This window comes from Tinamus guttatus, unplaced genomic scaffold (genome assembly GCF_059628265.1).
Source record: "Tinamus guttatus ecotype Peru unplaced genomic scaffold, ASM5962826v1 Tinamus_guttatus_pri_ptg000138l, whole genome shotgun sequence".
In the NCBI taxonomy this organism is placed as follows: Eukaryota; Metazoa; Chordata; class Aves; order Tinamiformes; family Tinamidae; genus Tinamus; species Tinamus guttatus.
In genome coordinates this window covers 4,533,093-4,559,476 of record NW_028288672.1, presented here as the reverse complement: position 1 = coordinate 4,559,476, position 26,384 = coordinate 4,533,093, and the positions used below count along the sequence as shown (strand labels likewise).

Sequence of the window (26,384 nt, the reverse complement as noted above, 5' to 3'; positions counted from 1 at the left end):
TGGAGCAGAGGAACAAGGCACAAAGGTATGTCTTTCAATCCTCTCAAAATGCTCACCACTTTAGACACAGGTTTACAGGCAGATCACTACATTTTAACTAGAAAAGTGGTCTAGAATAGTTGGAGCAGACTTGATAGTTAAAAAAAACCACAAGGGTCTTTCATTGTCAAGACAAAATTTAGTTCACTTGACCAGATATTTAGCTTATTTCATGGGGTTGTTCCCATCTTATTTTTGGCAGCACAACTATCCAACACCAACACATAATGCAAAGACATCTAAGAGGCCCTGGTCCATTAAAACATGGGTCCAAACCTGCCTGCATTGAGCCATACAGCATCCAAAACTTGGAGGCAACTCATTGTAAATACTGCTTGCCATTTGAGCACTGATGGATTACACACACAGGTTGCTTTCTCCTATTAAATGCTACTGCTTTATCAGTGCTTCTGGCAATCTAAACAAGCAACAAAACAGGAGCAGGCTGAAAAGGTAAAAAGGTCTTGGTAAATAAAGATGGTTTTAAGTCTCAGACCAGCTAAATAAATTCCAACAGAATTTTCCTAAAGTCCTTTATGGTAGGAAGGGCTTGATAATGTAATTCTTCTATGGCTCTTTCTATTAGATGGACATGCTCCCTTGTATTCTCCAAGAAAAATCCAGGTCCTAGATCGATTATGTTCTGTGTATCTTGGACACTGTAGCCACGAAATGAAATAGGTATTTCCCAAGCACCACATTTAAGAATATGATAGGTAATTTCATCAGTATTTTTATGTACTGTTCCACCATTGCGGACACTCTTCTGAATTTTATTAGAAACTGCATGGGGCTAAGAAGAATTCAAAAATTCAGGATTATGACAATTGGATTTTTTTCTTACTGAAACTCTCCAGACCTGGGAGCATCAAAACAACTTTAATCCAACATTTTTCAAAACTAATTGGAAAAGCTATATCTTCAAAGTCAAAGATTAGCTCAAATTTATGCAACAAGATACATTTTGAATGTATATAAATAATCTTTCCTTTGCAGAAAAGACACATGAAGAATATATTTTTCGGGAATATGTGGATCTACAGGTAAGAAGTAAGTATTTCTTTCATTTGCAGAGGAAACTTCAGTCCTGCAACAAATCTCCTAGGCTGTGAGCCTTTTGTGAGGAAAGGCCCGAAGAAGGTGAAAATTAACTCCTAGGCTAGTGAAAACACATAACCAAAGCTGAACACGGACTCATTTTTTCTCCCCCTTCCCTTACCACCCAAGCAGGCAGTAGGTGTGGGGAAACAAACAAAAACTCTCAGAACAGAAAAAGCAAGCACGCAAAAAAGAAGACTGGGAGGCAGCAGCTATGCAGCAGCAACAGAAAATCAGTCGTGAGCATGAGTCAGATGAGAAAGTAGGAAACATTTGCTTTCTCTTCTGACATTCAGAGGGAGGGAGGAGATGGGAGAGGACAGGGGGAAAAAAAAGTAGGAAAAAAGGAGATGAAGACTGAAGATAAATTCTCTCTGAAAAACAAAACCAAAACAGAAATTGCAAAATGATTTGCATAGTCCATAGTGGAACATGCAAATGAAAAAAGCACTACAACAGAAACAAAAAAATATGAAGGTTTCTTGAAATTGTTACTAATTACTAACTTAGCTTTTACTGCTCAGAAATACTAGACAACTGAACCCAAGCCTTAAAACATACAGCATTCTTAACCTTTAATACCTTAATATCAGTTTAAAGGTTTTGTTAGTTGTCACAGATGCTATGTTTATGAAAACAGTCTCCTGCCTCTCCAAAAAAACCCAGATACTCATGGGATGTTTTCTTACATTTTGCAAGTTTTGTTTTCTCAATCTAAGCATGCTGTACCACAGTCCACATGAGTTTGGTAATATGACATCTTGATGAGATCTTCCCATATTTGGATGTTAATATTGCAATCATAATATACACATAACTCCATCAGTACGATTACAGAGGTGGTAATAGAGTAGACAAGCAGTTTAGAATAACTCACTAAACAATTTGTGTTGCAATATAAATTACACCATTTTGAACATTATAACAACAAGAATGAATTACAAATAATACCTGCAGGCACCCTCTTATAAAAGTGATAGCAAAATGAAAGTAAAATCTTTACAAAGATATGAAATACACATTTAGCTATTACGAGTTCCTGAGAACTGCTGCTCAAAGCATGAGTATCAGAAATTTTTGCTCTAATGGAATACAAAGGTGAAAATGAGGTGTTGCATGTTTCCTTTAACAGTTCGCATGAACATACAAAAACTATTTTTGTTGACATACATACAAAAAATATATGTTCAAATTAGCCAAAATAATTTACCCCTTGATAATCATTAAAAAAGAAGGGTGGTGGACCTTTCATATATTCTTCTTAATCAAAAACAGCAATACAGGCATTTACAAGAAAAAAAAATGTTAGCTTTCCTGTGCTAAAAGTATTACAAGTGTTTAGTAAAAAATTTTATTTGCTTCCTCTCTTCTGAGCAAGAATCTGAAAACAGAATCCAAACATGGCTGTAGACAACATATTTTTCAATACCCTTTTCAGCGGATTCTCATCCAACTTTCACCAATTTCTAAATTTTGAGAATATTTACTCCGAATCCACACACAGTATGGCAGCTTTCCCAAGACTTAATGGAAAACTCAAGATTTAGTGGAAAAATTTTATCTTTCCGGAGCTCTACCTTCTCTCACGTGTTTATATTCACTCAGTATGCTCTATGGAGCGTCTTTGTTATCCTTATCAATCGGGCAGCTAGGGCCAGGAATAAAACTGAGCAAATAGATATTTTTTCTCCTGCACTTCTCAGCAGTTTCTATTTTTCAACAAGCATCAAGGGAGAGGAAGCAACCCTAATGGAACAAAACAGGACAAGGCTAAGGTACAAACACACCGATAAAAGAAAACCCTGCAGCTGAACACAGAAATCAGAAGGGAATTGTTCCTGGAAGTAATGGCAACATTGGCCTTAAGACTGGGGATAAAAACCTAGTGGGACAAAAATGCTATTAAGTACTACTAGGTTGCAGAGAGTGATGCTCAAGGAGAGAGACGGGATAGGGCTAGTAGTTATAGTAAAAAAAGAGAATGTGATTGATCCTTGATTGAAAAAAGAGGATGTGATTGATGCAAAGCCCCATACAATTAATATTCAGATTTCCAAGTATCAATCCTCTTTGAAAAGCCAAATAATTTTGAAACTCACATAAAAAACATATTTTATTTTTGTCAACTGACTCTGGCTATAGAGAAAACCACCACCTACATCACGGATATAAGAAATTTTTGCTCAAAGGATAAATATCCTTGTATAGGGAATCTGAACATGATAGCATGAAAGTATTTTGTTTTCTTCCTGCTGCCTTTTTTTTGTGTTTGCTATTCTAAAGAGCCATTAAGTTGCTCCAAACTACTAAGTTAGAACTTCAAAATAACAAGTAAGCATTCCAAAGTTAGTAGGTGCCACAGTTATGTCCATGCTTGCAGACATCGCCTGTGTAAACACATTTCAGCTCAGGCTGCATCTATACTATGGTATAGATGCTTCATTACCCTGTTTTTCCACAGGACATTTTCCTATTCAGTGGCTGCCTCAATATGGGCCGTGGTGATGAATCAGAGCCGCGTAATGAAGCAGCCACCACTGGTAAGTGTCCTGCCTTATTCCAGCAACTGCAGCCTATCTATTGAAGAAATCAAAGCACAAAAGAAGAGGAGGACAATAATATGAAGATTAGTATAATAGAAAGCTAGAGAATTGAGCCTTTGATCTTTGTAATTGCTATGGAAATTGTGTTACAATGAAGAGGTCACACAAGCAAAGCCTACCAAAGCAAAGAGAGGTCACTCATTTGCTCCTCACCTTTCAAGAATTCAACCTGAACTACACAGGGACCAACTTGCAGGAGCACTAGAGCACTCACACCTGCATTTGATGTTAATGAATACTACACGTTGAAAGTGTGGAGTGCTCTATGAGACTGTGTATTCTGGACACAAGCTACAATAAAGCACATCCTAAGTAGCGACTGTTCGGACAGTGAGCACAAACTGAAACACAGGAAATTGAAATTCCACTTGAACGCAAAATACGTATTGTGAGGGTGGCTGAACACTGGAACTGGTTGCCCAGGGAGGCTGTGAGTCTCCATCCTTGGATCAAAATCTGACTGCACATGGTCCTGGACAATCTGTTCTCGCAAACTCTGCTTGAACAGTGGTGCTGGACAAGGTCTTCAGAGGTCCCCCCCAACCCAGCTATTCTGTGACTGTATTGGACAGCACAGAGAAGAAAATTCTGAACAAGTTGAACACCTAATCCTTTATTTTAACATCATTTCTCTCCAATTCCTTAAGAGTAAAAATGGAAATCAAGTAATAATTCACTACAATGGAAGTTAGGATATAAATTCTCATTTGTGAATCACTTAGAGGTAATAATGAATATGAAGGAAAAGCCAAAGAAAAAAATTGACGTTTTGTCATTGTGACAGGGGTTTGAATAATACAAGGGAGGTAGAATAAGAGTCAACATAACAATAAAGATAAAATACTGCAGATTTGGTCAGTACCAGCAAGATTCCTCTTCTTGCTCTTTAATAGCTTAAATATTATGCATTAAATATTATGTATTAAGAGCTTCCATACTGAACCAGAGAAGAGAAGAGAAGCTCCATGAAAACGCCACTCTCTAATGCAGTACACGCACATGTACATTTCCCTGAGTTGTTTTTTTGGTTTTAACCTGCCCTTCTCACTTCTCAGGAAGCCCACCACAGACATGGAATTTTTAAATTCTTCTATTTTTATCACTTTCTACAACTGTTGGTTTTTTTGCAAGAATTGCAGATATATTGTAAAAAATAGATATACTTTAAAATATGTATTTTGATTTCAGAAGAAACACATTTCTGCCTCCACTGAACTTCAGAAAACCAGGATATCTGTGCAACACCTGTCCTACAGGATTTAGAGAGAATCTGAAATGTATCATAAGATTTCCTCATTCAAAGTCAAATTAATGAACTTCCAAAATTGGCAACAATTGGTTCTGGTTGGCTACAGGGTCTAAATCTAGTCCAATTTTACTGTAATTACATATTAAGAGGCCTGAAAGCAAATTTTATATTCACCTTGAATAGGTTAGCTAGTTTCTCCTCTCAACTGTAAATACCTATAGTATACGTATAGCACCAATATTATACATTAAAAAAAAAGATTCTCAGAATAAAAGACTATTTCTGTATCTCAAATTCTTTCTTAGTAATTTCAATAGGATAAATTTCCATTGCTGGAATCTTAGCACTTTTTAGTTAGTTGCACACTCCTTTTCTCTCCTAACATAGACTATCAAAACTGACATGCTCTCTGCTATTGATCTTTACCCCTCTCATCAGCATTTCACATAGTCCTAAATCTCCCAGAACTCTCAAGAGTATTTACTTCAACCTTTTTTACTGTAATTATTATTTTTTTTAATAGTACTCACCTTTATTCTATGAAATCGAACAATATCTCCAATTTTGTAAATTTTTGGAAGGGAATCTAGATTTCCACTAAAAAGAGTGCAGGTTAACTTTGCATTTGATGGATCCACAAGTGTTACAACTGAGCAGTAATCTAAAAAATATAAAAGTGTTTGAATTAGGAATAGGCACTATGGAGTGATTAATACCCAGGTATTAATGTTTTTCTGCTATGATCAGCGTAACTCTTCCAGAAATCTATTTAGTTACAATAGCATAATGACAGAAGCATGGCCATTTGCACAAATCATTAGTAGATATAGCTGAAAATAAAAGGAAATGAAAGCATGAGCATGTGACTGAAGAACACACAAACTTTACTCTTTTGTGACGTGCATACTATTGTTCGAGTTTCTATAAAATGGGAAGGATAGGTAAATGTCCAGTTATATAATTCTTGAGATTTTTATCTGCCCTGTCTTCTGAAAAGACAGTGAGCTCTGCAAACTCTAAAAACAAATGAAGGAATTAACTACTTATCTTTCACTTCGCCAAAATGTACAAGATAGAAGCTTCAAGGATGAAGCCGCAAAGTAGTACTTAGAAGGTATAGTAAGAATATGAAATGTGCCTTTTTAAAGTTAAAGTTTGGTAACAAAGTTTCAATTTAATCTGTAACCTAGAAGATCAAACTCAAAACAAGCACACAGTTATGACAAAGCAAAATGGCCCAGAATACAGTATATACCATTGTATTTTAAAATTCAGGTTATAGAATTACATGTGTTCAAATATTTTACAAACATAAAAGGGAATGATAGTGCAAAGTGATGGTGTGGGTAGACTAAGAACAGACCTGTCTAAGAACTTCTCAAATAACCAGCATCAACCTGGCTATACATCTAAAACACTTTAACATCTGCATATCTGCTCATAGTTACTTTTAAACAAGAAGACAGAGTGCTTTACAGATGGATATTTATTATGCTGATTCTTATGAAAACTTAAAAGTTTGGCATTTTAAACAGATTTGCAGTATTTCTGTGAAGAGGGTATTTTTCCCCCCCTCACAATTACTTGTACATGTGTCAGTAATGATATATTCTAATCTATGGTACTTGGGCATGGTTAAATGTCATTCTTTTGCACATTACTGCAAAAGACTTCAGAAAGGTATCAGATGTTCACCTAATCTGCTGCTCTGTGCTTAGACAAACAGACATGAAGATAGTGGCTGACCAGAAATTGCAAGGATCTCCTGACGTAGTATAAACAGCGGTGGCTTTATCCCGCTGGTTATGGATTCAAATTTAAAAAACCTAGCAGCACAATGATGTTATCCAAGTGAGCAATAAAGAGTAAAAGGGAACCCAGGCAGTCCTTAGATTCATGTTCCTGTGAAGATGCAGGATAATACACTGCAACGCATGGCCAGCTCCCAACTTGGAAACCTAAGATGGAATAACAGCAAACCCGTGATGCTGGGATTATCTAACCTGCTCAGCAGGTTTCACAGCTATGCAGGTGCCTATGAAAAAGGGGGAAAAAGTCAACACCGGCCCCTCCGTTTTCTGCACAATTAGCACAGTTAAAAAGGCTAATATTCACCCTAGACAAAATAGCATGAAATATTCTGTTTGCTGTATAATCAGGGAGACCCTCCTACACAATATATAGGTTGCCTTTTTCACTGATTATAGATTTTCCTCCTCAACTATGACCTCAAAACATCACTTTGATAATAAAGCTAATTAAAATAAAGCTCTTCAAGGAGAAGCATAAAGGCTGATTTTCTATTAAAGAAATCATCATCCAGCAAGTCTTTTTGAAGGTTAAAAATGAAAAGTCACCAAGACTTCCTTTTTTAGCTGCAATATGAAAATTGCTTTCTGTTCTCCAAAGCACCATTAGAGTTCTGTGATTGAATTCACTATTCAGCACAGACAAAAAGCATCCAACTATAAACAGCACTGCTGAATTTAAGTAACTTCCCAATGTTACAAGAAACTATAATATATGTTATTGCTCAAACATTTTATTCTTTTTACAGTACACTCAGTTTTTCAGTTTACAAAGATAAAATAAATTTTTAAAAAAATATGAAAATTTACATATTAAGAATAATTATCCTTTACTAGATAAATTTGCTTCATTGATGATTTTCATAAGGAAGAAAAATATTACAGTTGTTTATTTTTACTTGTAAAATTTATCTTAAAAATATCACAACAGCTGCACAACTGAACATATTTACATACTATAAAATAAAGTTATTACATTTTTAGTCATATTTTGTCTTGTTCAATATAAAACTTCAAGATTAATAACTCTACATTAACCACTAAAGGTTATCTTAAACAATTCCTCTAATTTCTTCAACATGACTTAGTGTAAATTGCAATGGAGCTTTATTATAGAGATTAAAAATAGCTAGTACTTCCAAGGTAAGTCCTTAATGAAAGGAGCCAAGATACATAAAACATACATACATACAACCTGCTAAAGTACATAAAAGTCTTTATTTTACCTGCATATTGTACAATACTCAGATCCAGAATATTCAATAAAGAAAATGAATGTAGATAGGTATTAAAAGTAAAACTACTGTCAACCGTTTGCTAGTAGAATTTTCCTAAACAAATGGTTACACTCATTCTTATATAGTAGCAATAAATTAGGACTTCCATGATTTATTACTTGCCTGCTAAATATATAATATGTACATTTATTTTATGAACAAAACAATTTTAGAACAGGTATCTTGTAAGTATACTTGTGTTTTTTTTCCATAGAGTCTAACATTCAGTTCAGTAAACTTTAAGTTAGCAGAATTACCTTTCTAATAACTGAAATTATCTTATTTTGAAGTTAAGAATTAGGCATTCTTCTCTGTGGCAGACAGACTTTCAAATTCCTTCTTGGAAGTATACTATCAGCTGATTAAAAACTTTTATCCCCTTGAAAGCCTAGGACTTACATGGGCAGCTGCACTTGTTAACGGATTAAGAGGTGTCAGACTCAGACATGTAGATTCTAATGCTTACAATGAACCTAATTTTCTTCAAGTAGTCCTACTAATCCTGACAGATACTTTAATTGAGAAACACTTATTCTAGGAACAAAAAGTGAGTTAGAGCACAGAGCACAACTGTTCCACTAACTTACTTTATATTAAGACATTAAGTAACACCAGGTAATATTTTATATTTACTAACATTGAAATTTTCACTGAAAAACTGTTATTCATGTAAGTTTTCCAACACACTGATTTCAGATCCCTAGTTTTAGAGAATGAAAATCTAGACAAATTCATTGATATCGAATTTTTTCAAGAAACTGGTACACACAAGGAAGACTGTAAAAATGAATAGTCATTAAAATAACAAATTCCTTCTTTGTTCAATTAAAAGTACCATCAGGAAAAATATTTAATATTTCACAGTAAATTTATAAAAATAATGCAAAATACTTTAATTTGCCCTAAATCAAATAACAAATACTACAGGATAATCTAAGGCAGCAGGGATTGCATCCGTCTTTGTGTTTGCCAAACGCTTAGAGAAATGGTGCAGTCTTCTAGCAAAACTAGCACAATCCCTAAGTGTCTACATCACAGACAAAATTAATGATTCCGCAGCTGAACAGCTGCTCTAAGAAACAAACATGCTGGTACCACATCTACAACATACTGTAACAAGATTCATTGTTACAGTCTCAAGGTAGAATTACACAGCAACAGAATCCCTTCCCACAAGGGACAGGGCAGAACTCCTGTACTTTCGAGTTCTTTCCCCTGTTTGATATTGATGGGATTAGTTTGATAAATACTTTCTTCTTCATCTGCAGTCTCCACTAGTGGGTCTAAACTGAATTAAATGCCCTTGCCTGTCATTATTCTGTTCCCTGGATGGTAGCTAAGAACTGTGGTCAACATCACCGGAATTTTTGTAGTCCTTGTTTTAAACAAAGTAAACAACAATAGGAGTTCTGTTTGAGAGAAAGAGATTTTAAGTCTTCTTTTGGATAAAATACATACCTGTTCCTTTGCTTACATAAGGAGGCTTGAAGAATTTCACAATTCCATACAAGTTCACTACTGTTCCATCTTTAAGATGATTCAGAGGCGTATACACATATTTTGGTGCAACAGACTGGAAAGACATGATAAAATTTTTAGACAGAAAGCAATTTATTCAAATGAACTTTCATCTAAAATTTGGTCCAGCCATCCACCATCGGACAGATTTTAAACTTTATTATTACTACTCAATGTGTCTAACTTTTTCTTTCAGGTGTACTAGGTAAGATAAAATCTCTAACTGAGCACTCTAACTGCTCTGAGGATTAATAGACAGATATGTATACATTTCCCCTGCCACAGACAATGAAGATCTAAGACATATTTGATTTCCATTTCTTTCGGTAATTACTTTCTTGCTATAAACTAACCAGCCAATTCAACTTGGGCTGAGCATTCCAGTTTAGGTGAATAAAAGTCATGAATATGTCATGAAAAGTCATGAATAAAGAATGCTGGAAAGTAATTTTTACTTATTGATTTAACATCCAAAGGGCTTTTAAAAGTTGTAGCAGCACATAGATAAATGATTTCTCAGCAGTGTCATTAAACAGAATCTCACATCCATTGTACAAGTCTTCCCATTAAGATAGCACATTCAGAGCACTAAAGAAATTAACTCAACTTAAGGTTACATGATATGCCGATTAACTTCTTTAAAAGAACATCGATTTCCCAAACTCACTGGTTTTCAACTACTATAAGGGAAAAAATAGAAAACTTCCATAAACTGACATAAAGCCAAGCTGTATCACCTCCTGTTCTGAATCTTTAAACTTATGGTAAAGAATAATAATGCCCATGTCCTTAATATGCTGTTTCCCTTAGATTTTTAATTTAGGCAAGTCAAGTGATGTTCCAAATAGTACATGTGAAGACCAGGACAGGAAGCCTGATTACAAGTGAGAGCAAGATACACTTCCATTTTTAAACACAATGAGTATATATTTTCATAAGGATTGAAGCTACCTCTCTAGTTTATATTTCCTAAAACAGAATGCAGCCTATCTTCAAATCTAGATGGAAGTTATACTGCACTATTCTCCTGGCATATTATTTGCAAAACTAAAAGCTAAATAAATGACAACTGGCATGAGCGTAGAAAAGGAAAATAAACGGGACAGAAAAAGAACTCCATATTCTTATTTAGAAGCTTTAAAAGTCTTATGTGGTTCAAAAATATGTAGAAGATCAACTCACCACAGATGCCGTTTCTGAAGCAGAACTTGTGCTCCTTTTAGTATAAATCTGAGCAGGAAAAATGAAATACAAACTCACTGAATACAAAATTGAAGACAGTACAAATGTAAAAAGATTGGATGTAGATATTACAGAGACTTCACTTTTCAATAGTTCTACCCAAAAGACCAAAACATAGACTGAATACTTTTGCCATCTGAATCAACTTTGACATTACAAAGAGTAAAATTTTATCCTATGGAAAAAAATATCTATTTCCAGTATATTTGGGTAACAGTTACCTTAAAAAACGTACACATTTTATAAATCATACATGTTTTTGGTTGAATGTAAGTCAGTAAATTAGTAAAGTCAGTATGAAAACTGACGTCAAAAATTCAAAGTGATATTAGTGACTTGCTTAAGAGAGAAGGTAAACAGTTTTAGATTTTGTCCATTCCAATGCTTAGAACAGGCCCAGCTAACTTCACAACAGAATGGCATTAACTCCCTTCCAAGAGTTCCTGGGTCTGGCTAGAGCGTTGCTGGCCCTAAGAGCTTATCTGCAGGGTAAGAGCTTTTTCAGAATCAGCGGCGGTGACTGGACCAATGACTTACCCCAACACAAGCCCACCCTAGAATGAGAAACCTGGGCCTCTGCTGCCCTCCAGATGCAAGAGCCTGTTCCACTATCATCCCCATACTAATACAGGTTTCCAAACAGATGAAAATAGTCTAGATCCATCAATATTCAAACCTGTGTAATTTCTGGTAAGTCCTGTAACTCTTAAAAAAGTATTGTTTACATTTAAGAAAGCGTGGCAAATGCTTCTTGAAGGTAAAGACCTGACAGTCACAACAAACAGATGCCGTGTGCTGATGTTTTACCAGGGACAAACAGAAGCAGCAGGAGAACAGGGTAAATACCACTGCCGTATCTCAGAAGACAGAAGCATTTAAAATCAATAGTATTTATATGAGAACAGTACTAAAGAATATATATTTTCTTCAGAAAATATGGGGTATATCTCACTTTAAAAATTAGGAATTTGGGAATCCATCTATTTTAAAGGGCAAACCATAATGATATGAATTACAAACTGATCATCCTGAGAAAACTAAAAAATAATAGACTTGAGGCCACTCTTGCACCCTCACCCTGTCTGCACTGCTGTTGTGTTATGCACAAAATGACTAAAACAAGTCTAACGGGCTACCAACTGCTATCTAAGGCAACTGCTATCTAACTTTCTGCATTCAACATACAGAAATTTACCTGGGAGGCCAGGGAAATAATCCAGGTCTGGTACCACCCTGCAGCACTTCAATATTATATGCTTTAGTATAATGCATTTCTCCTCAGTTATAGTCAGGCCTCTCTCTTGATTTGTCATCTACTGCAGAATATTATTTTTGAGGGTGGTCTATTCTCCACAGAGTATTATGAGGGAGGATCTTCTCCTCCCTCATCCAGGCCTGGCAAGGTCTTAGGACGACACCCATGCCTACAACCACCTCAAGATAGAGGTAACATAAATGGTACTTTCAGCTACATCACTCTGACAAAATGGATGAAGACAGGCACAACAGGATTGTACACACACACAAAGTAGTTTTCTTATGAATATACTACAGTTAATCCGAAATGCTTCAAATTCTACTGTATTCTATTGTTTTTGTTTGTAGAGCAAAAGATCAATGATATTTGAAAAAAAAAATCCATATAAAGCTGGACACTCACGTACATAAATGGCTGATCCAGCTTCTTCAGACACCTTCAGGTGGTAAGCATGCCTGCCATCTTCTTTTGCTGTAGGTGATTTTGCCACCTTAAATCCAGCAACTACAAAGGTGTCCTATGGAGACAGGGTGATAAATAAGTAGCAAATACCATTCAATAGATGATAAATACTTTACACAGTATCACATAATCTTTTGAAAGAGGACAAATTCCACTGTAAAGGTACAAGGCATTCAACAAGAAAATATATATTACACATACTCTAAACATTGACACAAAGTTTCTCAAGGTAGTCCCCTACCCATGAAATAACACTGGAAACCCTGATACAACGTAAATCTCCTTTGTAGTTAGCTTTTTGATACCAGGATGGTTTAGCAGAGCTGTTCCAGTATGATCTACTTTTTACAAAAAAACTTCCACCCTCATGCAAACTGTCAGAAAACAAATATTTTAGATTTGGAGCTTTCTTTCTGCTTGACCTTGTACCAAACGCACTTCAATAAGCTTTTACTGCACGTCTTTTGCTCATGTGTTTATTTGATTATAACAAATAAAAGAGTTTTCTGATTAAAGTTGACAGTTTTAGCCTAATACTGCAGTACGGTCGCTCTTTTTGCTATTTCAGCAATCTGACAATGCTACTCTAGATGATGTAGGATACAAAACCTTCATGTTTTGTGCAAGAAAGACTGCTAACTTAAGTGATGGGGATATATATAGTTATTAAACAGCTTGCCAAAAAAATGTTGTGAAAAACCTAAGTTCAGACAGCTTAACACATGATAAAACTACTTGGGGCAGGCTGATTTTAATGTAGTGTCGTAAATGGAAAGATCTCATATTTCAGATGTCTAAAAGATAATACACAAGTCATCTAAGTGTATATCTTACACAGATATACATGAATACACAGAGCTACATGAATACACAGAGCTACATAAATAAATGAAATTGGCTCAAAACAATCAGACAATTTAACATTTATTGCACATGAAACACTACAAACATACACCAAAGTTGCTTTATTCTTTTCAGATACAAACAAAACCACACACCAAAAAAAGGTACAAGCTGCATTAAACTCAGTTGTTTTGCAGAAATCAGATGCAGTTTAAGTATTTGCTCTTGCTGCTGCGATTCACGGCATTCTTCTAATAGTGGAATCAACCTTAAGCTCAAAAAGCCATTGCTCCTATTTCAGCACTTTTAGTTTAGTGGCACAAGAGATTCTGGAACTTGGCAGCTGAGTCAGGATTAGTGCTCTGGAGAGCTGACTTGTCTCGTTCCCGTTTGTCAGAAGAGACTTGAGAATTGCACACTCAAGTGGTTGCACAGGCTGATAATCAATGGATTTTTTTTTTTTTTTGGTAAATAACATTAGACTACTGCTTGCCACTCTTGGGAAATATGAAATATGTAGCATGACATTTAAAGGATGTGTAAATGGACTGTACAATTTAAAAGAGAGGAAAAGCACTAAATTGAAAATTGATACAGTTTTGCAGGCAAAAAGGTCAGGTCTTTTCAGACTTGTCCTTAATTCTCTGTCAGCTTGGACGGATTGTGACTTGCAGTTCCTAAACCTGCTAAAAATTTGCATGGGTTTGTACAGTGTTTTGAAATCTAGTGCTATATATACTCTCAAAAATATAACTCTTCCATTTAACCTTTGTCATGTATGATGCCCCGTAGTTAACAATAGTTATTAGAATAGCTCCTATTACTACTAGCTGGGGAATCAAAATAATTTACACAGAGGTAAATTTTCATGCATTACTTTGCACGCATATACAAACAATAAGATTCCAAATATATATATATAAATATATATTTATTATAAATATATATATTATAAATATATATATACACACATATATAAATATCTAAAAAAAATCTATTTCTCTTATTCAAAAGAGAAGAGCAATAAAAAAACAGCAAACTTCTCATTTTCTGGAAGGTTTTTCTGTAAAGAGAATTGGAAGATCCTTACAGGGAGAACAAGCAAAACAGTGTTTGAACATGGAGTAACTTCCCCCCCACACCTCTTTAGGCTAGTTATATAAATCTGTTAAAGTACAGTATGGAAAACTACAAAACTAAAATCTGAAATTGTGAGCAGCAAACAGTAGTAAAGCATTGCACCTTGCTGAACAAACTGAGGTAGCTCTTTTCAGCTTTTCTTTTCTCTTTAGTTGCAACACTCAAGTCTCACTGAAATTCTTAGGTTGATCTGCCAATGCTTTACCCTGAGCCTATCAAATCAGGCTCATATCTCTGATGAATCAAGATGCAGGGACAGCCAAAAGAGAAAAGCATATGTAGTTCTGATTTTTTTAAGACTACAGAAACAGAAAAAGGACAAGTAAATGTTCCTAAAGCAACAGAATGCTAAATTCAGATGTTTAAACTGGCAGCATAGGCAACACAGATCTCACTGGCGTCATCAGTCTAGAGCAGAACTCAGCAGACCAGCTCTTTAATCCTTAGGAAATAGATCTGCATTTACTATTAACAGTATAGAGGGTAACTGCAGCACAATCATTCGTAAGCGTTACATACAGTGTTGTATTAAAACTAAATGTAGGCATTAATAAGAGAACTCTCCCCTAAATTTTTAGAAGTGCACTGTTCCATTTTTGCAACAGTAATACTTAAAAAAAATAGTAACTGTCATTTAAATCAACTCTCAAATCCTTCTTCAATAAATGGCAATACACTTATAGCTTATAAACATAAATGGAAGGACAGCCTCTCAGTCATTCACATTCATCACCTTTTATTTGCTATGTAAACAAAATAGCACTGACAAACAAATCAAATGACTTTGTTTCAATATTTTTGTTAAGAAGAATTTGCATAAGCAAACATTTTTCCTAGTTCATATGTATAGATTTCAACTGATTGAACAGATTTTCTAAATTAGGTGACATCATGCAAATACAAGATAAGAAGTAAATATAGATCCGTGGAAATAATTACTAAAGTCAGAAGAGAAAAAAGAGTGTTTTACCCCAGGACGTATAACTTTTGCACAATCCTCTGCCATTTTTCCGTGTATTAAAATATTGATGCTGTTGATCCTTGAACAAAAGTCATTTGAATCTAGAAAAAGAGGCAGAAATTGTTCCAATGACTATAATTTTCTCAAAACAAAATAGTGGAAAGGATATTAAAAAAAAAAAAGTACAGACTTTTAACATTTCTTATTCAAATAAGACAAAGAAATCTGAAAATAAGAAAATCCTTTAAAATAGTTACGCAACTGCTTTGGTGTGCTTATGTCAGTATCTCAACTAGAATATCCTCTGTAAAATAATTAACTGAAGAAACTGAATTAAATGTCTTTAAACAGATTTCCAGTTTTAAGTATGTATTTTTCTTAGTCCTTCAGGGTAAGAGACTTGAGATACATACTGTTAAAGCCATACACATAGATAATGCATTTCTATGACAGGATTTTAAAAGTTTTGCAACAGGAAGTCTACTGAAATACAAAGACCTTGTTTCCAGTAACTTAGCTGATATAAACTTAAAATAATACTTTTTTAGGAAATTGGCAGAATATTTACAGAATAATGCAGAATATGCCACAGAATATTTAAAACACATACATTTTACTGGACACTAAAAGACCAGATACTAGTGATCTAATAAGATGGCATTAGAAATGATGTTCAAGAAAAATATTTTTAATGTAATGATGTAATGCTATACCTTGGAGAACAACCTTTAAAAAGTCTGTCCCATCTCTGAGTTTCGTTACTGCATAGGAAAGAACAACTGTTCCCTAAAAAGGGAAAAGAAAAAAAAAAAGTAAACTAAGTTTATGCACATATGTATGTCACTGAAGCACTACCTATAGCTGAGACGTCCAGAAGCTAATAAATAAATAAATAAAAATAAAGGCTGATTTAAAAGTGATTAGCACCAATTATCACCTGGATTTTTAAAATAATAACAATAACAATAAATATTTAATTTGTTTGTTTAAAATTTCATGGATTAGCACATAATTCCTGCTGAGATTGTTTCTCTTGAGCTGTATTCCTGAGTAAATCAAACATTACACAATTTTTCTTGTATGAAAATCTAAGAAAACAAAGTCACTTCAGCAACACTTATTTTTTTTTTTCTTTTCTAGTGAAATTTCAATCTGCACAAGCTTGCATTTTGAAAATGGGATACACTGAGGAGCTAGGAGCTGCTTTCCAACCACTGGTAATTGTTCGTTTCCCCTCCTAAATTCTGCTCTTTTCCAACTTTGGAAACATGTTCTTCTCTATAGTAGTTTGGCTCAGCTTGCTTTCCTCAGTGTCCCAAACACCTGCTCCCTAGTTCTCCTCCTCATCAGAAAAACAGCCACATTGTCTAATCCTTTCTCCATACACCTTCAGTTTTCAGCAAAATCCGCCTTAGTGCTGTTCAAACTCACTCCCCGCCAAACTCTCTAATGCTCATTTAAAACCACAGACAAATTTCTTCCAAAATCTTCCTTCTTCCATATGCCACCAGTCTCATTCCCAGACTGCCCAGGTAGTTCCCCTAAGGATTGCCTCCCTGCTCGCCAGCCTGCTTTCTCTCCCAGCCCAGCAGCTGACCAGGCAGCTGCTCCGGGACATCACAGAACATTTTCACGTTTGGTTCAGCTGCCACAGCAAAGTCTAGAGGAGGACAAATTAAAGGCAAGAGGCATCAGCTTCAGCTGGAGCTAAGTCTAATAGAAGACCCATGCATTTTGCTTATGTCACATTCCCACAAATTGAAAGGAAATTGAAATGTTCTATTCTTCAAAGGGATGGCAAAAAACAAAATGTATCAGAAAAGAAAAAGGGCTGAGAAACACAAGCCAGGCAGAGGTTTCCTGGATGCCTTTTTTTTTTTTTTTTCTTTCCCTAAAACACAGAATCACAGAATGGCTGGGTTGGAAATTACCTCTAGACACATTTCACAGAAATCTCCCCTCCCTTCTTTCTGCCTCAAAGCAGGACCTGATTCTTTTTTTGGGAACTCTTGAGTGAAAGTGTGCTGTGCTACCACTAAGATAACCTAACATCAGTGCATTTTAAGGTCTGCTTCAAGCTCAGCCTGCAGAACTGGGGTCTCCGAAGTACTTAATGGTGCATTAGCAGTAAGTGCTTTATCAGCTCTTGAGCTGCCCTGTTTTTACGCCAGGCTGTTTTAGTCACTTGTTTATCCATGTTTGCAGCAGCATCAAGTTCTCTTCATGTAAGACAAAAGAAAAAAAAATTATATATACCTATAACAGTACCTAAATATTTTAAATCATAGTCAGGTCCTATTTGTTCTGCTTTCCTACTAAAGACATTGATTTTGGCATAAACATTTTCTAATTTAGTGTCTGTTTTTCTCTGCTTCAACATTTTTTTCTGTGAACAAGAATTCCTCTACTTTAGCATCAGCAGTGCCTGAAGAATTAGCTCTTAAAAGCAAGGAAGTTTATGTGCCCTGCAGGTGAATGGGGAGAGAAAACCGAACCCAAAGGAACAGAAATATTCTTTACTAGTTGTATTGGTTATCGATGTTTCCATTTGTCCCTTTATAAGGCCTAAGGGAGGTTGGGTCACTTTTTCTCATTTATGTCATCAAGCCACCATCCATCATAGTCTTTGCTTCCAAAAAGGGCAGTTTTGCTCCTTTCTGCTTTACACAGTCCTGCTGTTCCTGACATCTCTCTGACATCAGACCAACCAGCCCAGGGAGCCGGGGCAGATGAAATCTATCCTCTCCAAGTTGCCATGAACAGCTTTCGGCCAAGTTATTTCTCTGACTGGACTCTTCACGGAGACTCTTCACTGGAACCGGGAATATGCAGCTGAGGAAACAAAACTGTTCTTGTTGGCTGCAACATGCCATTAGATTTTCATAAGCTCCTATTTTTAAAATGTGTTTCCCATTTTTAAGGGCTAAAGCTTTTTTTTTTTTCTTTTCTGCTTTTTTCTGCTTTTTTTTTCTTTTTCTGTAACACATAGAGGGTGAGTTCGGATTGGGATGATGTTGATTTCCTGCTTGCAAGTGCCAGAGATGATGAATAGAATTTTCCGCAATGTTCAAATAATGTTTAATGGATGTAAAAACCATTTCAAGAATTGACACTGTATTTTACAGAGTGTACCTGTTTTGAGGAAGAAAAAATACTTTTGTACATTACTAGTACACTATGACTGTACTTGGAAACATATGCCCAAGTATCTTCTATTCCAATCTGAAGTACCACTGGATCACTGAAAAATACTAGCAAGAATGCACATTTAGTGATGATAAGAAGAAATCAAATCTTGTTCGATTTCTTGTTTGATCATGTAGCTGCACCTTAATGTGTTTTTGTATGTGTCTGCAGCTTAGAAAGTAAAACAAAAAAAAGTCTTATAAAATTCATGTCTCTAGCAATGTAAAAGTGTGGGGGGAAATTACAGACCAATGATGTCAGAAATTCAGTGAAGTTCCATAGGCTCAACATTTTGCATTCTTAAATACATGCTGCAGACGCATGTACATATACATGCACAAACACATACACAAACAACAAGGCTTCAAATGAACTGGAATATGAAGGTGCCTTGTAAATATAGCAGGAAAAACTTTAAGGTAAACCAAAATTCTCTTTTTAGCAAGTTACCTGAAAGTATTTGTTGGTATAATCAATTCCTTCTTGCAAGCATTTTAACTCCTCTTTCTGCAAGTGACTTGGTAGTGGAATCTCAGATTCTCCTTTAATGATCTTCAGCAACTGAACAGGCATTTTTGCTGCTTCCTCTAAGCAAATAAATAAATAAAAAAAAACAGTCCTGAGCAATTGCTTAACTTGTTCGTATTACGAGTTACTATAAGTTGCAAGTTTACTCAGAAGGGGATGTCCATTTAATCACAAGAGTTTAACTATTTGAGATTAAATCTTTTGTAGGCCTCAGCCTCCTATTTTATTACCATGAAGAGAAAGAAGAGAGAAAGTAACATTTGTTGGAGATAGACCTCCACCCAAACTATTTTATTCTGCAAACACTGCATGACACTTCAAAAGGCAACAAAATACTACATTATACATGCTTAAAAGTAATGATGAAACAGAGAGTAGCGTGAATAATATGTATATAAATGCCATTAAAAACAGAGCAGAATTTTGTGTGCCCTTGCCAGAAGTTTCTTGCCAAGCGAAATCTTGAAGTACCACTGGAGCTGAAACAGAGTGCAGCGTATAAAAATATGGAGAAAGGGAAGCAGTGATGACACACTATCTGACACTAGTCTCTGACGTCTCTGACTTCTGAACTGGTCTGTACACTGGTCAAAGTTTCCTCATTATTCCTCCATTCTGCACACAAAAGAAAAAAGATTTAAGATCTGAAAATATCTACAAAATTTGTTTCCATGAGGCAAGGAAGACTAGGAAAGCACTAACCAGAAGGCTGTAAGAGAGCCTTAAGACAATGAAAGTTGTTAACAAGGCCGGTGCCCCAGCAGATCCTGGAGATGAGGACTCCTATTCCACACCCACAACGGGCTGCCTGTTACTTGCTCTGAGGCCAATGTCTGAAGCAGGGATCTGTGGCATTAGTTGCTCCAGCCTCTGCAGACCTCTGCAGACCTCCAGCCCTGGGGGCTCTTCAAGGGCACCTATTACATTTGGGATAACAGTTCCTAAAGGAGAAATATAGCCAATATGGTCCTGAATGCCAGCTCCCGCTTCACCTAAAGCAAGAGTCAACTTACACTCAAGGCTAGCTTGCATCCAGCTTATCATATTGGAGAGTATATAATTTTCCTCATGATAAACAGCCTACACTCTAACAATTCATGTTCCCTTAAAGACAATCTGGCTGCTTCAAAGAAAATTATATCCAATTTTAACTTAATATGAACTTACAGTGTTTATACAGACATTACTTCATATGCTGATCAGGAAAATCAAGATGAAAGTTTCAACTTCGTATCTCACATATTTCTCAATGAAGTTGCAAGTATTCTCTATAACCTCTAAAATGTATCCTATATAATACACTACAGGACACAGATCAATGGTAGCAGCTCAAAGTATTTAGAAACCAACAGTCAACCAGTTGACTGGTGAATAAAATCTGACATCTTGAGGGCTTGAAAGCTTTACCAGATAGCACTGAAGGCCCATGAGATGGGCACATCAAACATCTCAACTTGCCAGTTTTGGAGACCAGGCACCATCTATTACAGCTATTCTAATAGCTCAGTTAATTAATATCTGTGGTAAAACAGATTTTACTGCAGATTAAAATCTTGATGAGAACCACACTGAGTTTCCTATTATGCTTCTACATAACTTAATTCCTATTTATTTCTTGTTTTAATTTACTCAGTTAAAATAGGACTAGAATTACAAAGTCAAGCATAACATTCAGAAATGTTAAAAGCAAAATGCTCTCAAAGCTTGACTTGTCATTTATACACTTATTTGGATGACAGAGTTTCCACAGAATTTCTTGCTATTCAGTGCACTGGAAAGATGGTAATTTTGTAAATATGAACAAACAGGTCATGAATCTTTAATTACTATTTTTATTACTATTACTATATTTATTACTATCACCATCAAAGCTCCCAGATTTTGATTCCCAGCAATTATAAAAACAGACACAGGTATCAGCTCCTAGAGCTGCAAGTCCAAGTTTGCCGAACAAGACACAACACTGGCTTCCCAGGCGGACATCTTCAGTGCTGTCCCTGGTGTTCACAGCTTTCCTGAATGGCAGGTAGGTGAACACAAGTCTGTCAAGCATCTCTGTTGTTCTCAAAAGGGCCTCTGCACAAAACTGACAAGAATCATTCTAATTTCAGTGTGTTGCTCAAGAAGTTGAAGTGGCATAAACGGAGCTATGCAGAGGGGATGCTGGCATAAAAACAAGGAACCTGCAAGAACGGTAGGCAGCATCATGGGACTCAGCAGAGAGCTAAATAAAGTCATTTCCCAAACCACTGAGTGTCTCTGCAGGAAGCCTCACCAAAACCACACAAAGAATAAAGAAACAGCCAATAGCATACATTGATATGCTCAGTCAATATGATAGATTTCTGAAGGTCCTATAAACAAATATATTTATCAATATAATATTTGGGACTAGGGAAAAAAAAAAAAAGCAATTCTGAGTTAGATCATGCTTAAAAACAGTCATCCAGCAAGCAGTGGCAAAGCTGATCTTTGACTTACTGAACGCAACAGGACTACTCATGAAGAACAAGGACTGGAGGTGAGAGATTTAGGCACACGAGCACAGATACAGGCACAGAACAAGGACTGGAGGGGAGAGATTTAGGCACACGAGCACAGATACAGGCACAGTCGGGCAGTGCGTGACCCCTGCGGAAGGGGAACGCCACATCAGTTAACTAAGGCAGAGCGACCACGGCGCTCCCTTAGGCACAAGCCTTCAGTGCACGGCTCATACAGCCCTCTAGGTCCCCACCTTCTCGCTACAAAGCTAAACATCTTTATGCTAGTAACACAGATGGTACCGCCAGATTCCTTTCACTAACGTACAGCTAGCCAGAATTAAAAAAATAAATACAAATAAAAATAAGGGCAGAAAGAGGGCAAAACAGTATCAAAGGCTCATTTACTTTAGTTTATTAAGTTTATATAAGAATTTATAAATCCGGGAAGAGGCCAAGACTTTACACACTGCTGTGAGACGCAGAGCGGACCCTGGGGCTGCCACTCGCGCCCACGGCGCTTCACGCAGCCCCTCGCGGCCACCGAGCTCCGGACGTGACCTACAGCCACTCCCGCCAGCCCCTACAGCCACGGCGGGGAGCTGAAATCTTTAAAGCCAAGAGCGCGCAGGCACTAGCAGCGATGCAGTAACAGCAAGAGCGGTGGTAACGAGGCGCCCGCCCGGGCCGCCCCCGCTCCCCCCGGCCACGCTACCTCTCTCCGAGCGCCGAAGGCAGCCGGGCCGCGGCGGCACCCCCCACTTCCGCCCTCACCGGCCGCCCACAGAGCACGCCCGCAGACTCTGCGCATGCGCGGGCGCCCAGCGGCGCGGGCATGCGCAGTGCGGGAGCGGGGCGCGGTGATGCGGGGGTGGAGCCATCGGTGCGTCCGTCCGGGCCCGGGAATCACGTGGAGCGGGACCCGCTGGCGCTCGCTGTCATCGTCACCAGTGACAGCCTGTGCTGAAACCCGTTTCTTTGCGTTGTCACCGTTCTCTATGGATTTTAATCGCATGCCTTCCGTTGGGCATTAGTATAGTGCGCTTCTTAGAAGCAAGAATAATGCTAAGACCTTGTTAGATGAGCATGACCAAAGTAGAGCACCATCTTAATTTGCATTTGCATTTCTTGTTTACGCTGTGCTGGAAAGGCAACCACAGTGTTTAACAGCCTACGCCTTTCCAGATTGCTTATAGTCCTGTGCTTTTGTCAGGTTACTTTAAAAGCCCCTCATGGTCTCTTACTGCAGATTAGAGTGGACCAGATGCAGAATTTTCATGCAATTTTGTATGTCCCGCTGCAATTATGCAAGGCTAAAAATTCCAACTTTAGGAGAAACCTTAGGGTGCATCCCAGACAAAGTAGATTTTCCATCTTGTCTGCCTGTTGAGCTGGAGCTGATACAAATTGGTTGCTTGCAAACAGTGGGGAAGACAGAGCTAAGATAGAACTGGTACCATGCCTGGTAGCCTGGAGGACTCATCATGTGGCCAGCTGGAGAGATCTGTGAAGTACAAGGCCAAATATCCTATCAGAGTAGGTGACAAAATCGATGTGACTTAGATTTTTTTATAGTATCAATCCAAGTCTAGATGAATATGACTTTTATATGTGCTGTCCTATAAACAATCGACAGGAAGTGAAGTTGTATATAGGTAGAATCTTAATAAAAGATGTGTCACCTGCATCAACAGAACAGGGGTTGGGTCAGTTGTAAATTTAACCTGATTTTAATCTGATTTTCCTGACTTTCTAAGACTTTTTTTTTTAATGAAAGTCATCTCTCTTTTCAGTTATTCATGTCTTCAAAAATCATCCAGTTTCTTCCAACAGAATATATGAGAAATCAGATGAACAGTCAATGCGAAGTTTGTGGTACAGTATGTTAAATTATATTAAATTAGATGGTATTTTTCATGTTCTAGTAAGAATGTTCAGAATGTTATCATCTAAGTATCAGCAATCATGAAATGTGCTGCACTTACTGATATCATAATAGAAAATAATACCTCTTCAGGGGAAAAAACGACACCAGAGTTCTGTTGTTGATATTGGTTTGCCATGTGACTTTCAATCAACCAAACCATTTACTAGTTTTCACTAGTAAAATTAAACTTCATAAATAAACAGTAATATGGCAGTCTTGTAATTTCTTGATCTTTTATATGGCAGTTTTATAATTCCTGAACTTGTGTGACTAAAAATAGTCCACAGGTAAGTGATGCCTGTGCTTCTAAACATTTAGGAATTCCTGAAAGTTCCCAATACAATTGAAATGCTGATTCCACTAAAAATAACTGCATTCAATTCTGAGGCAGTGATCTTTTGAAATACACTTGAAATAATGGTGCATGTTATTAAGGGGTGCATAGAAAGACTCATTCTGAGTGGATCCCAATTTTCCCCATTATCTAAAAATGGGAGAAGATCCAGGAAAAATCATGAGGCTGAATGTAGGCAGAGGTATGAAGGTCTATGCTATTGTAGTAAGATTCAGAAGGCACCTTTGCTTGTGACGATTCCATGTGTTTGTTTGTTTGGTTTTGTTTTGTATATTTTTTTCTCAAACCTACTTTTTTGTTGCAAACGAGAGGTTTTTTTCTTTCTCAATTTAATACACACATTAAGTATGCTTGCTCTGTGATTGTGTTCTTAACTCATTTGTTTATCGATAGCATTTTATTTTCTAATGGTGAAGCCACCCAAAAGCCTTCTCTAGAAATGAACAGTACTAGATCTTTGTTATTATCTCTTTGCATAATAATTGTACTATAATTCAAGTAAAATGCTCTCTAGCCCTAAGATTATAGAAATGTTGCTCTTTATCTAAAACCTTGGCTGTTTGTCTATCTACAGAAGTTTGTGCTTCTTTCATTGATGCTTATAGGCATATATTGCTATGCAGAAATAAATATAATTTATATAATTTCCCACTGAGTTAATGTTAGTATGACGCATATCCTTAGAGCAGAAAAAAAAAAAAGCAACACTTCAGGGGCAATGGATATTTTCTTTCACTGCAAACACAAAATAAAAACAGCCTTAAGAATTTTCCGCAAGACAAATGCAATATTCATATGTACAAGTTAATTAAAATCAAAATAGTATAATTGCAGTGCTTAATCTTTTCAATGCTTGTATTTAATTGTAGAACATATTTTTGTATGTCACATTTGTTGTGTGTGAATTTTGGTAAGTGCACTTTAGGCATACATAACGGCAGAGAAGAATTTAGGCATATATTTTCAAAGAAGTTTCTTGAAAGAGCTTGCTGAGGGGCAAAATTGCATGAAGACAGATAAACAGAACAATTTCTGTAAGAGTGCTTGTGATTTCATCCATTAACTGGTCACATTTTGCTGAGTGCACCCATGTGGTACTTGATGTCTAATGTTATTATGGACTTAGGACTTAGACTCAACTGGAATTTTGCAGATAGAAGGATTCTTCAACTCTGTCAATTCCTTATTCAACAGTCTGCTGAGGTGTTTTGAGAAACCCTGCATGAGCTAAATTTCCATTACAGTAGCAGGACAGATACTCAGAACCTCTTAGATGTGTTAAGCATCTTCACAATTAAGAAAAAGGAATACGTGTCCAGGAAATCTCTTACAAGATTGGCAGTGGAGTTGTTGCCTTGTTCTCCAAAATACAGCACTCCTAGGAAGCGTGGTAATCTGAAGAAATACTCTTAAAAATATCCTATACTGAGGATGTTGATTCCCTGATGTACAAAAGCTCTTCAACAACTTGAAGAAATGGTCTGAAAAATGCAATGCAATCACCAAAATGAAAGATACTGCACTTAGGCAGAAATACTCAACTGCATAAGTATAAGTGGCTGTTCTGTAGAGAAAAAAACAGAACGAGTCACAAGCTGATCATGAGTCAACCATGCCTTTCTGTTCTGAAAACAATCAATAACGTAGGATATGTATTGTAAGGTATATTAAATAAGCTTTCTGTTCAGGAGCTTTGATAAGCTGGAATGCTGTGCTGAGTTTTCATAAAACTTCAAGAAAAATACATGTCGATTGGAGGGGGTCCAAAAGAAGATCAGCAAGATTGACAAAAGATCTAGAAGTCACGGTTTCCAAAGATGAATGGAAAGACCTGGGGTTATTTACCCTAAAGACAAGAATGTATGTTGTGCTCATATGATCTCACATCATAAAGGTAGCTGCAAAGAAAAAATAGTTGTTTCTGTGTATCCATGGTAGATAGTAGAAGAAATAATAAGCTTAAATTCCAAAATACATTAAGATTAGTAGGGAAGATTCATTCTGGCAAGAAAAGTGTTGAGATACTGAGGTAAAGAAAGGAATAATTTTCCTGAAATCTACATTACATTAGTAAAAGATCTAGTTTACCTGGCTGGTCTTGCCTTACATTTTTCTAGATTCTCTAATATTTTATATAATACTGTGTTCATTTCTTAATGCCATATTTCTTTTTAAGTAGATAGCATTATTCTAAGCTGTTTTACAAAATCCCAAAGCAATCACTAACCAAGAACAGGAATATTTTCATATTTAGCATGGGAATTAAATATTTAGAATTTGATACTCTTTGTCCAATTTCGAAGTTCATTACATTTGATTGTATGTGGTTAATACCTACTTAAAAGCTGTCATTTAGTTTTATTTCACATGGATTTGCATTATTGTTCATTGTAATGCGGTATTAGTT

At 36.4% G+C, this 26,384-nt stretch overlaps 1 protein-coding gene across 3 annotated transcripts in view; it reads right to left on the bottom strand.

The window, feature by feature from the left end:
- The window catches only part of POT1 (protection of telomeres 1), a 52,993-nt gene extending 30,541 nt beyond the window's left edge, over nucleotides 1-22,452 (bottom strand). The window contains exons 1-8 of one of the 3 annotated variants that reach the window (XM_010221697.2): nucleotides 22,411-22,452; nucleotides 19,135-19,271; nucleotides 16,212-16,284; nucleotides 15,508-15,599; nucleotides 12,499-12,609; nucleotides 10,775-10,822; nucleotides 9,533-9,647; nucleotides 5,520-5,650 (exon numbers count right to left, since the gene is read on the bottom strand). In XM_010221697.2, the coding sequence (XP_010219999.2) occupies nucleotides 5,520-5,650; nucleotides 9,533-9,647; nucleotides 10,775-10,822; nucleotides 12,499-12,609; nucleotides 15,508-15,599; nucleotides 16,212-16,284; nucleotides 19,135-19,257 (693 nt within the window). In that variant the 5' untranslated portion in view covers nucleotides 19,258-19,271; nucleotides 22,411-22,452. Of the gene's footprint in view, nucleotides 1-5,519; nucleotides 5,651-9,532; nucleotides 9,648-10,774; nucleotides 10,823-12,494; nucleotides 12,610-15,507; nucleotides 15,600-16,211; nucleotides 16,285-19,134; nucleotides 19,272-22,410 lie in introns of those variants that run through there. The other 2 variants (XM_088521884.1, XM_088521885.1) reach the window with 2 other exon arrangements.
- Between the last annotated feature and the right edge of the window lie 3,932 nt (nucleotides 22,453-26,384).